General features: G+C 35.1%; 1 protein-coding gene across 3 annotated transcripts in view; it reads right to left on the reverse strand.

Annotated features, from left to right (window-relative positions):
* LOC136037175 (equilibrative nucleoside transporter 3-like) overlaps positions 1-13,072 on the reverse strand; it is a 103,827-nt gene that overhangs the window by 23,454 nt on the left and 67,301 nt on the right. For 2 of the 3 annotated variants that reach the window (XM_065719721.1, XM_065719722.1), the window contains one exon: positions 5,160-5,250. In XM_065719721.1, coding sequence (XP_065575793.1) covers positions 5,160-5,224 — 65 coding nt within the window. In that variant the 5' untranslated portion in view covers positions 5,225-5,250. Of the gene's footprint in view, positions 1-5,159; positions 5,251-6,505; positions 6,577-13,072 lie in introns of those variants that run through there. The other variant, XM_065719720.1, reaches the window with a different exon arrangement.

A 13,072-nucleotide genomic window follows, 5' to 3' on the forward strand; every position in this document is an offset into this window, starting at 1 on the left:
CGCCTGTAGAAAAATTTTCTAAGAAATCTCCCTCCCCCCATTAGAAAGTTGTTCTCGCAGGAAATTCCCTCTGGGGGATTTCACCCGTGAAAAATCCCCCCTCCTGCGGAAACAAACTCTAGACAACTCCAAACCGGCTAAAATTTATTTCCGGACATTTTTCCTTAATATCTCCAACTATAAAATTGAGTCAGCAAAGTGAAATCAAAACTAATAAAAAGAAATTCGTACAGGAATTCTGACAAGTTCAGGAATTCTCACCCGGTGTAAAATTTTCCTTGGAAACTTCCCTCACCATTAAAAATGTCCCAAGCAGAAAATTGACCACCACCCGACTGAAAAATGTATACAAATTTCCCAATATCAAATCTATACGTAAGCAATAGACAAAATTTATAACTTAAAAAACTTTCCCAAGGACTTTGGGGGGGGGGGGTCATGTTATTTCAAAAAGCATAGCTATTCGACCTTTCAACAACGCTGAACAAAATGTCTATTTTAAAATTTTGATCGGATGACTTTGAGGAAAAAAGGGGTGGGAGGGGGCTAGTTTTCCTCCAATCTTTTTGGCCGCTTGAAAAGAGCACTAGAACTTTTAATTTCTATTCAAATGAGTCATTTTCCGATATTCTAGGGCTATTGGTTTGATGCGATCACCCCTGGGAGAAAACAACGATGAAAAACAAACAAATAAACATATATCCGTGATCATTCTTTTGGCAAAAATACAAAATTCTACATTTTTGCAGATAGGACCTTGAAACTTCTGCAGTAAGGTTCTCAGACGCGTTGAATCTTAATCCACTACTGGGACTTAGCTATTAAGGAGCAAAGCATAAAAAGTTTCCGGTGAAATCCAAATTGGTGGTCGCCTAAATAGTCATTTGACTTCAGGTTCTGATAAAGTGCATATTTGGGAACAATTGTGCTAACTTTCTTAATACCGGATGGACTAATACACCTACGTGAGCCCTCACTCGTTAAAACGCCATCCGTCTGGGCATAGGAATGACAAAGGCGGATTTCCATGCGTACAGAAGGGCTCCAGAGCTAAAACAGTCCTGGAAAAGCTATGACAATGTTCCAGCAAATACGGCGCTCGATCTATGTCACTATATATATAATGGATGCTCTCATACCGATTATAGCAGGGGTTTTGTCTGAAACATAACTATCTTTGACAGTAGGATCTGAATGCCAAGGATTGTGGTCGTAATTCAAACCGTTAAACTGGGCTTTTGTTTCTAAGTAGTCGTAGAGGCTAAAATAACTTTGGCGACTGAAGTTGGTCAAATTAAACAAAATATTTAACCCCCATCAACGAGTAGATGGATACTCGTCTCATTATCCTTGTTAATGACGTGCCGTGGATGTTTCCCATTCGACCAATTATGTCCTTTTAAAATTTAACTCTTTTTTGTATTTGTTTTTGTGAACTTCACTGTAATCGTATGCGTGACTGTGAAATCTGTTCTTAAAGCAATGCGAAGACAGTCAAACAACCTATGAATCTAATAACAGTTTAACAAATCTAATAATCAGAGGGCGGTTTTGTTTCTCCTATGATATACCCTCCGAGATGATCCCTGTTAATATAAAACATGTAAACATTTTTGTGTAAACTTCACTGTAATCGTTTCTGTGACTGTACAATCCATTCTTATAACTATGTGAAGACAGTCTTTACAACGTTAGAACCTGACAACAATCTAACAGATCTAACAACTAGAGAGCAGTTTTTGTTTCTCCTATGATATGTCATGTAAGGTGATCCTTGTTAACATAAAACATAATGGTGTAAAACCCTTGCATCATATACGTGCGAAAGACAATATGCGGAGACATCTGATCGAAAATTGGAAAGTTGTAGTAACTTTCTTAAAGTCAAAAGTGACTGGGGTCCAAATAGTCATCTAGTCATCGCCAACTAGTTAATAGTCATCGCTGTTTCCTAATTTAATCTTTTTGGCTATCATTAGAAGATGGTTGCCAAAACATCTGATTTGTTGTCATAGATAAATGACTGAAAATTAAATTCAGCAATGGTTTAGCTTTTAGTTTTATCATTTTTTTCTGTTTTCTGTTTTTTTTTCTTTCTTTTTTTGTTTTTTTTTGTACGTGGAGTACTTACTACACATAAGGCATTCATGATATACCTGGCAACACAAAACGCAAAAACAAATAATCAAAGAACTAGCCAATATGCCGATTTAGTCTAAGAATACAAACTTTACATAGAAAATAATTATTTGGTAGTCCGAAGTTAAAAGTACACATATACCCATCTTGCCACTATTGGGACATAAAAAAGACAATAAAAAGAATAGAAAATCGAATGGTATTAGCAGGGTCTTATCAAGGTTTTTTTTTGGGGGGAGGGGTTGTAAAAAAAGGCATAATTTTTTTTTATATTCATTTTTGTTACGTTTTACGATTTGGAAAAAAACATTTCGGGGGGAAACTTCCTGGATACAGCCTTGGGTATTAGCAAGATTTTCATGAACAAAATTATATCCAAAATAGCGAGCTGGAATTAGGTAACCATCAAGTTTATGAATTTTACACAGAAAAAAAAATTAAGAATAATGGAAGTCATAATAAAGAAAATACAAGGAAATGTTCTAATTCTTATCTTTTATCAAATATATTAATGTCAAGGCTTAGACTAGAGTCACAAAGATACATCGATCGTCAGATGTCAAATGTTAAGAAAAATATTAAAGAACATGAGTGTCCACCTCGACCAGTAAATTATACACGAAAATGTCCAAAAATCCAACAGTTCGTGGTACCGAACTGTAGCAAGGAGCGAATTAGGTTACTCAATAGTAACCGAAACTCTAAAAAATGGAATTTTGATACCAATAGTTACATCAAAAGAATCGCATTTTGATGCTGATTTTAAATATATAAGTTTCGTCAAGATCAATTATACTTATCAAAAGTTACAAGCCAGAGAAAATTTGCCTCATTTAAGAAAAAAGGGGGAAACACCCCCTAAAAGTCATACAATCTTAACGAAAATCACACCATCAGATTCAGCGTATCAGAGAACCTGGTTGTAGAAGTTTTTTAAGTACCTATCTACAAAAATGTGGAATTTCGCATTTTTTGCCAGAAGACAGATCACGGATGCGTGTTTATTTGTTTTGTTTTTTTCCCAGGAGTGATCTTATCGACCGAGTGGTCGCGAGAGGGCCCATTCTGACTAAAATTAAAAGTTTTAGTGCCCTTTTTAAGTGAACGAAAAAAATTGGAGGGCACCTAGCCCCCCTCCAACGCTCTTTTTCCAAAAGTCACCGGATCAAAATTCTGAGATAGCCATTTTATTCACCATATTCGAAAAACCCAATAACTATGTCTTTGGGGAAGACTTACTCCCCTGCAGTCCCCGTGGGAGGGGCTGCAAGTTACAAACTTTGACCTGCATTTACATATAGTAATGGTTACTGGGAAGTGTACAGATGTTTTCAGGGGGATTTTTTTTTTTTGGTTTACGAAGGAGAGTTGAGGGGAGGGGTTATGTGGGAGGATATTTCCATGGAGGAACTTCTCATGGGGGAAGAGAATTTCAATGAAGGGGGTGCATGATTTTCTAGCATTATTTGAAAAAAACAATGAAAAAATAAATATGAAGTTTTTTCTACTGAAAGTAAGGAGCAGCATTAAAACTTAAAACGAACAAAAATTATTACGTACATGAGGGGTTTACCTCTTCGTTATACCTCACTCTTTACACTAAAGTATTTTTAGTAATTTCAACTATTTATTCTACGGCCTTTGTGATTCAGAGGTCATTCTTAAGGAATTGGGACATTTAAGCTTTAGTGTAAAAAGCGAGGTATCGACGAGGGTTGAACGCCCTCATAGACGCGATTAAAACATACGAATATAGAAGTTCGTTACGTAAGTTAATTCGTAAGTTAAGTATAATTTTTACCAATGAAAACGTTTGCAAAAAATTAAAAGTTCTAGTTGCCTTTTAAGTAATTAAAAATTGGACGGGAACTAGGCCTCCTCTCTTACTCCTTTTTCTCAAAATCTTCCGATTAATTGCAATTAATTAATATGCAAACTTTGTTTTAATTATTTATGTGCGGAGAATCAAGATCAAAGCATGCATTAATTCAAAAACGTCCAGAAATTAAATAAAAAAACAAGTTTTTTAAATGAAAGTAAGGAGCAACATTAAAACTTAAAACGAACAGAAATTACTCCTTATATGAAAGGGACTTTTCCTCCTCAATGTCCCACTCTTTACGCTAAAGTTTGATTCTTTCTCTCAACTCTACTTTTTCAAATAGTAAGAAACTGTTTTAAACAGTTTCTTTTAGCTCTACTTTTTAAAACAGTAAGAAACCTCAGCGTAAAGAGCAGGGCGTTGAGGAGGAAAAGCCCCTTTCATATACGGAGTAATTTCTGTTCATTTTAAGTTTTAATGTTGCTCCTTATTTTCATTTAAAAAACTTGTTTTTTTATTTAATTGAAATAAAGGATTGAACAGAGGTCGGAGAAGGCCTAGGCTTTTTCAAAGTTACGAACTAAAATATGATACCTAGTAATGGCAGTACCTAGGATTTATATTTGAGGAGGGGGTTTACAGAAAAACTTAACAAAAAGTATCAAAATTTGCCTAGATGCATTTTGTTACCTTTTTATGTTGCACAAAAATTTCAAGGGGTTCGAAACCAGGTTATGCCCCTGAAAGAGACCATTTAACCTAATTGTAGTTCAACTGTGGATTTCACTTTGATCAGCTTAATGCTGATCTTGAATTTTTTTTCGATTGCATTACCCTACACATCTAATGTATATCAACGACACCGAAGATACGGTGTTTCTTGATGAAATCTTGCTGATTGTCACATAAAATTAAGTCTATATAAAACAATCATACTTTTGAAACAGGGTTTCAAATGTTATTACCTGTATCAGGATGGATTCAAGCGCTATTGCTAGTACCAGAATTCTGCAGTGTCGCAGATTCAAACCCATTGCCGTATCCAAAGGAGGGGGTCCTCCCCTTAAATTTGTGTAGGACTTGTATAAAAGTAACAAAAATGTATATAAAAAAATTGTTGATGCCCCCTCAAACAAATTGTTGATACCCCCTCCAAACAAAATCCCTGAATATTCCCTTGTTCCAATCCAATCCATACCTGTCTGTTGGTGTGTCATCCGTGATGTTTTCCGGCCGTTCTTCGTCAAAATATTCCGTCTCCATGACAGTTCCATTCTCAACGTCTCCATCTGCAAGGTATAAAACATAAAATTATTTTAGCTATTTCAAAATAATATGGTTTCCAACCCTCCGCCTCAAACTAACTCAGATTAAACCTCTTCTTCTTCCTCCATATACACACTCTTGCCATTTTGCTTAGAAGCCGTATTTGGACATCTGATTCGCAAATTTGTAACTCTTTATTCTCTCCCCCCCATCTGAAAAAAAAACTCATCCAGTTAGGACCAATGTAATATATTTTATTAACCCAAAATCAAGATTTAATCAAACGAGGTCGTTCAGTAGAAGCCAGGGTTCCCACTGATGCCATTGGTTCTCACAAAAACGGCCGTTATTACGTGAACCAATAAAATTCCTGATTTTTTTTTGCTCCAAGTTTATGCGTCACAACGGTTCAACTGCTGCGTTGAAATATTTTTTCTGAGCAGCTGAAAATCGCATTCGTTATTCTGAACTATAATTTCAGAACTATAAATTACAAATACCTGAGAAACTAAATGTTTATCCGAATTTTTCCATTAATATTTGACAAAAAACAAGAGGGACATATAGTTTTAATCCAAAATTTTAATCCTTAGCCTACAGAGAGACATTCCCCGGGAAATGAACATACAAGATAAGAATTATCTTTTCAATTAAGTATAGCTAGCCTTGGCTTTTACGAGTTGGCCCTTTGAATAATGTTCTTGGCTTCTAAAGCTTGATTTAGTCTATTCCTGTACATTTGCTGTTTAAATATCTCATAACATTTTTAAAATGAAATACTACGTCTCTTATGTTTCTCGGTTTAAGCATCTCATAATATTATTTGCGCTTCAGCGGCTACAGTGAACTTCAGCGGCTTGCGATTTTCCTGCATCTGCTCTCTATTTTGCTTTGAAAAAAATGCACCAAAAGGACCCAAGGGGAAATGCTAGAGTCAAACAACTAAAAGAGGTGACTCGTTGTTCCCCCCCCCCCCTTTCAGCTCTTTTACACTTATTCTTTTCAGGCACATGGACTTCACAAGTTTTTATCTCCCTATTTCAGACAGTACAATATTTGACGAAGAAATCACAATTTAATAAAAGAAATTGCGTTAAAAAAATCATACACTAACATTCATTATTTATCTTAAAATGAAATCATTTAATGTTGCCTTATGGTTGCCTTCAGCATATAATTTCCATTTTTCTTTCTTATAAACTTTTTTTTGTGACCCCATTAGGCTCTTTCTGAGAACATACAACCACTATTTTAATCTTTTATTCAAAACAATCGTACCTGGTTCATGAATCTGGTTATAAGCAACGATTTCAACTGGTTTTGAAGACATTTTGCCACCGACTAGTAAAACCAACCACTAGTATTCGACTCACAGCTTTGATATACAATTTAGTTATACGCCTCCTCTTGACGCTCTGAACTTGGCGCCTCCTCCAAGCCCGCGCTCTAACGCGTAGATCATACTACAAAACCAAAGGCGGAAACGCAATTTTGCTCTGATTAGTATCTAAGCTGTGAATTGCTCCGACTGTTAGATTCAAGCTGGCAGTTTCCTGTCTCCAGCCGCTAGGTTCGCTATCACGCACTGTGTCCCAAATGAGGTTTTCGGTGAGTACGTTCCAATTTAGACAAGTATTTTGAAAAATTAAAAACGCTTGGTAATACCAAACGTTTGGTTATACAAAATTTTCAACACGTGCTTCCAATCATTGTACTAGAGAAATTTCATAAATCTTGTAGTACAGGGAGGAAGAAGCTGACTAAATATCCTTTTTGGTCGAGTATTTTCTGGCTATAAGAAACAGTTGGAGGAAAAACTCTTATACTTGGTGATTTTAATGCTCACAGTCCATTATGGGAAGTAACTACCTATGAAAATAAGGCTGGAAAAAGTATAGAACAACTTCTGATAAATGATACTAATCTCTCTTTGTTTACTCCTTATAACTTCCAGACCAGATTTGATTCTCGTAATAATAGTTTGTCCACAATTGATCTCCAGATTGACCCCACATATCTTTATGCAATGATTAATATTACAAAGGTCCCTGAACAGCAAACAGATCATATAGCCATTCTTACTTCATTAAGCAACACAGAAGTTATGTCCACAAATCCCAAGCCAAAGTATAATACCAAAAAAGCAAACTGGCCAATTTTCCAAGATATACTTGTATCTTTTGATTACTCAGAGGTATATAACCTACTAGATATAGATAAAAAAGTTGAGAAATTATCATCATGGTTAGTTGCTGCTGCTGATGCTGCCATTCCAAAATATTGTAATAAGAAAAAGCTAAATCTTAAGAGGCTGCCTAAGACATGGTGGGATGATGACTGTGAATTAGCAAAACAAACTAGAAAAAAAGCCAGAAAGCATTTCCATAAAAATCCCTCACCTACCACACATCTTGAGTATAAACATGCAATAGCAAAGCTCAAAAGAATATGCAGAAAGTCCAAAAAGATAGCATGGGATAGGTTTTGCTCCCAGATTGACTCCGAAACAGCCTTAACGAAAGTCCACAATTATATCAGCCAACTGAATGGTTACAATAAACCTATTGATGATAGGAAATATGATATATGCGTTAATAACTGATATATTCTTAGTGACAAAGAGAAAACTGAACTGTTTGCAGAGCATTATAAAAAAGATATCGTAAAACAGTCCCTAAGACGACCTCCCTTTTGTGTTCTGCCAAAATCCTGCTCCCATAAACTTTCTCTTGAAAAACCCTTCCTGTTTGAAGAAAGGAAACAAGCCATCAGCCTTAGCAATCCAAAATAAACTCCAGGACACGATGATATCCATATAAATCGGATTACAAAAACGCCAGATTTATTTAAATATGCACTTTTGCACATTTACAATCATACATGGGCCCATCACAAAATTCCTAGATCTTGGAAAATAGCTATAGTCAATCCCATTCTTAAGCCTGGCCAGCCTTCAAACAATATTAAATCCTACAGGCCAATTTCAATGTTAACAACACTAGGAAAAATCCTGGAACGACTGATTTTAAATAGGATTGAATGGTTTGTAGGAGTTAAAAACCTCTACCCCCCTGAACAAACAGGTTTCAGAAAAGGGCACTGCTCACTGGACAATGTTGCTTGCCTTGAAAATGATGTATCCAACTCATTAACCAAAGGCATTCAACCATCGCCATACTTTTTGATTGGGTTGATGCATATGGTAATGTCATTCACCAAAAATTGCTGGAGGTATTAATGAATCTTGACTTTCCTATTGGCGTTGTTAACCTGATCTATGATTTTCTAAATAATAGAACATTTGTTGTCCAAATTGGTAATTGTAGGAGCCACAATCACCCTATTAAAGAAGGCTTACCCCAGGGAGCCATCCTTGTCCTATACTGTTTAATCTATATATATCTGAGCTTCAATTAAAACATGCATCATTTGGGCTCTCTGCAGATGACCTAGTAATCTGGAAATCAGGCAGAAACGTCACTGATTTAGTCAAATATCTTCAACAAGATATCCACATAATCTCTCGCTTCTCACAAGCATTAGGTTTGTCTATCTCCGCTTCCAAAACCAAAGCAATCCTATTTACCAGACAGAGACATTCAACCATACCAAATATAGTCGTGAATAACTCTACTATAAACTATGAATCTTCAGTGAAGTTATTGGTAATTGTTTTTGATTCCAAACTAAGATGGCATGATCACAACAAATCACTCAAGAAGAATATAATCCAGAAACTGACCCTACTTAAACGACTTGCTAATTCAAAATGGGGTTCATCACCTAAAACAATGATAGATTTTTATTTAGTTTATATAAGGGCAAAAATGGAATATGGTATTCAATTTTTTACTAATAGCTTGCCACAGATTTTTAACATGATGGAGTCATTGCAGAATTCTTCAATCCGTATTGCTATGGGATTTCATAAGCATACTCCAATAATTAAAATGAGAAACCTGTCGGGGATCACCTCTTTGGAAGAAAGAGCTTTGCTTCAGAGAAGAAGACATTTCACCAGAATACAAGCATATGGTAATCAACATTATGTATACCAGAAAGTCTTTGATAACACACCCTCATTGATTTCGGTATCATCTACCTAGAATCTTTTTGTAAAGGAGTTTCCAGACTGGTCTTCTCAGTGGATGGATACTTTTCCCTTTGTGGATTCCCCACCATGGGAGATGGCCCATATTGAGTGTCACATGAGTATGCTAAAAAAGAAAAAATCCTGCTATTCAGCGAAGGAAGTCGAGATAATTTTTAAAAATTATGTGAATACACATTTTCACAATTATATGCATGTTTACACTGATGGTTCTGTTAAAGATTCTAAAGCTGGGGCAGCTGCCTGTATCCCTGATCTAAACCTGAATATTTTTGCCCCCCTTCCAATTAATTCATCAGTACTTTCGGCTGAATTATTTGCAGTTCGACTTGCATTAGATGCTTTAAGTGAGCTTGGGACCACTTCAAGAAATGTCTTGTTCCTGTCATATTCCCTTTCATCAATTCATCTTCTCAACAAGATAAATTATCAAGCTGATGATTATGACCTGAAAAATATACGCCAAAAGATTGGATATCTGTTCGATGGGATGTGTTATTTCATTCCTTCACATTCCTAGTCATAAAGAAATCAAATATAATGAAATGGCAGATAATTTGGCAAATAAGGCTGCTGATATCCCTCCGGCAAGAAATTTGAGAACAAAGAATTATAGAGATGTTGTTAGAGCTAGAACAAATATTACTTACCAGCGATTTTTGTACCCTCCTTTCAAGTCTATGAAAGGATATGATTTTCTATGAAGTCAAATTCATATTTTTTAAATAATTAAATTTTTCTGTAAATTGCCTAAGATAGTGATTATAGTATAGGCTACTCTTTGTATATCCCATAGTAACTGCTTATTCTTGTATATAACAGGTTTATGAAATTAACAATTTTAAGTTTTGCTTAATAGTTAAGCAAGGATGTAAGTCTTAGAGTCTTGATGATTCTGAAAACTTTCACATGTTTTCTATATAATTTGTCTAATTTACAATTTTCTGCCCCCTCCTAAATTTGTGTTCCCATCAAGACAAATCCAGTTTTTGGGCCTGGATATAGTAATGGAAATTTTCAGTTGTATCAAAATGTTTACACTCTTTTTTTGCATAATTTCTGTTTGTTTGGAGTTTGACTAGATTATTGATCTTTATTTGGTAAATGCTTGTGTTTCGATTAAAAACAAACAAAAACAGAAATACTTGTGAAATTCATAGTCTCTTGCAGCCATTGAGGAAAGAACATAAACTTTATGCTAAAAAACACCTTTCATAAACAATCCTTGTTTAGAAGAAATATTGCTGTATTCAATGTTTAGATTCTTATTCCAGTATAATTTTCTGTCTTTACACTCTTAGTGGAAACATGTCCCTGCATTGTTATTGAAGTATGAAATATGTTCAATGTCATGTTTCCTGATTTTCTAGGTGTTTTTTTTTGGATGCCTATCAAAGAGGCTGTTTGAGCTGGAGCAGTTTTTCTGGGAGCACCAATTGTAATGTTGGCTGAAACAACTAATGGAGGAAACAAAACTGAACTACCGCAACTAACACTGTCTAATGTCAGTTGTCTAGATGCTCCAGCAATTAACAAAGAATGTGATAGGTGTTCCATGTTGATGGAACAGGGCTTTGATCAGACAGAAGCTCCAATGGTAACACTGGCCAAAACAACTAATACTAGAGACAAAACTGGACTACTAGAAGAGACACCATCTAATGCCAGTTAGGAAGATATCCCACCAATGAACAAAGAATGGGATATATGTTCCACATTAGTTTTAATACAATTATGCAAAGACAAGGAAGGTACCAGCAATTATTCTAGAAAGTTTTGGGAAACTGCATCAATAACATCTGAAAATTCGCTGTACAAATTTTCTTGGGAACAATGCAAAATAAAGTTTCAAAATTTGAAGGCACAAAATAAACAGAAAAAAGAAAAAAAAAACAACAAAGTTTAGAGAGAAGAATTTCATGATGAAATGGACAATTTGATGGTCAAGAAGCCAGAAATTTCCCCTGTTGGTACTGCTTCAAATGAAGACAGCTTCAAAATTGACGAAGGTGATTGTGAATATTTATCTAAATCAGATTGGAACAGTGGGAGAAATATTGCACAAACTTACATAACAGGCAGAGAGGAGGTACAAGGAATGATGTGAACAGAGGGAGAGAGCACTCAAATTCTTACAAGAAATAAGTGATAAAAATATGCAATAAAAGCTTTATATTTACCAATATCTAAAACATTAAACTTGATTTTCCCCTTTTGTGGTATGATATTCCTTTCAGTGTTACTGCAAATGTAGTGCATATTGTGTTAGCACAAAGCCAAATATCTTTATGTGATATTTATTACCAATAATCTAGTGATTTAGTACAAATGTTTACTTGACTTGCCCTTTTGTGATGGAAGGGTGCTTTTATTATGTTTGTATTTTAATTTGTTCTGTAATCGTACAATAGAACCTTAAAATATTCCAGGTTGCTAAGTATGTCTCTTATACAAATTCTTGTGCTCTTATGAGATTTTGTACTTTTATACATTGTTTTTACCCTACAAGAGAATATATTTATATTGTATTGAGTATCTATTAAGCCTTATATATATTAAATAAAAAAAACAAGTTTTTTTTAACTGAAAGTAAGGAGCGACATTAAAACTTAAAACGAACAGAAATTACCCCGTATATGAAAGGGGCTGCTCCCTATTCAACGCCTTGCTCTTTGCACCAAAGTTTGACTCCTCCTCTCAACTCTACTTTTTAAAACAGTAAAAACTTTAGCGTAAAGAGCAGGGCGTTGAATAGGAGGCAGCCCCTTTCATATACTGGGTAATTTCTGTTCGTTTTAAGTTTTAATGTCGCTCCTTACTTTCAGTTAAAAAAATTGTTTTTTTTTTTAATTTAATTTCTGAACGTTTTTTAGCTAATCCATGTATTAATTTCGGCTCTCCGCAGATGAATAATTAAAGCGAAATTTGCATATTTATTTATTTGGCTAAATGGCTTTCCCATAGTTTTGATCAAATGATTCTGAGAAAAAGGAGGGTGAGGAGGCCCAGTTGCCCTCCAATTTTTTGGGTACTTGAAAAGGCAGCTAGAACTTTTAGTTTTTACAAACGTTTTCATTAGTAAAAGATATACGTAACTTACGAATTAGCTTACGTAACAAACTTCTATATTCATTTGTTTTTATTACTTATATGAGAGGGTTCGCCCACTCGTCAATAACTCTTTACATTAAAGCTTAAATTTTGTCCCCTGAATTACAAAGGCTGTAGAATAAATAGTTGAAATTACTAAAAATCCTTTAGCGTAAAGAGTGAGGTATTAAGAGGAGGTAAACCCCTTATATGCGTAATATTTTCTGTTAGTTTTAAGTTTTAATGTTACTCCTTACTTCCAGTTGAAAAAAAAACTTTTTCATATTTATTTTCTCATTGTTTTTTTTTAAATAATGCTAGAAAATGCTGCACCCCCTTTATGGAAATCTTCTTCCCCCATGATAAATTCCTCCATAAAAATTCCCCACATAACCCCCTCTTCTCAACCTCCCTCTCAATAAAAAAATCCTCCTGAAAACGTCTCTACACTTCCCAATAACCATTAGCCCTAGCCCTACTATATGCAAACACTGGTCAAAATTTGCAACTTGCAGCCCCTCTCACGGGGACTGTGGGGGAGTAAGTCGTCCCCAAAGACATAGTTATAAGGTTTTTCGACTATGCTGAATAAAATGGCTATCTCAGAGTTTTCTTCCGACGACTTTAGGAAAAAATGAGCGTGG

The sequence above is a fragment of the Artemia franciscana genome, chromosome 16, assembly GCF_032884065.1.
Source record: "Artemia franciscana chromosome 16, ASM3288406v1, whole genome shotgun sequence".
Taxonomy (NCBI): domain Eukaryota; kingdom Metazoa; phylum Arthropoda; class Branchiopoda; order Anostraca; family Artemiidae; genus Artemia; species Artemia franciscana.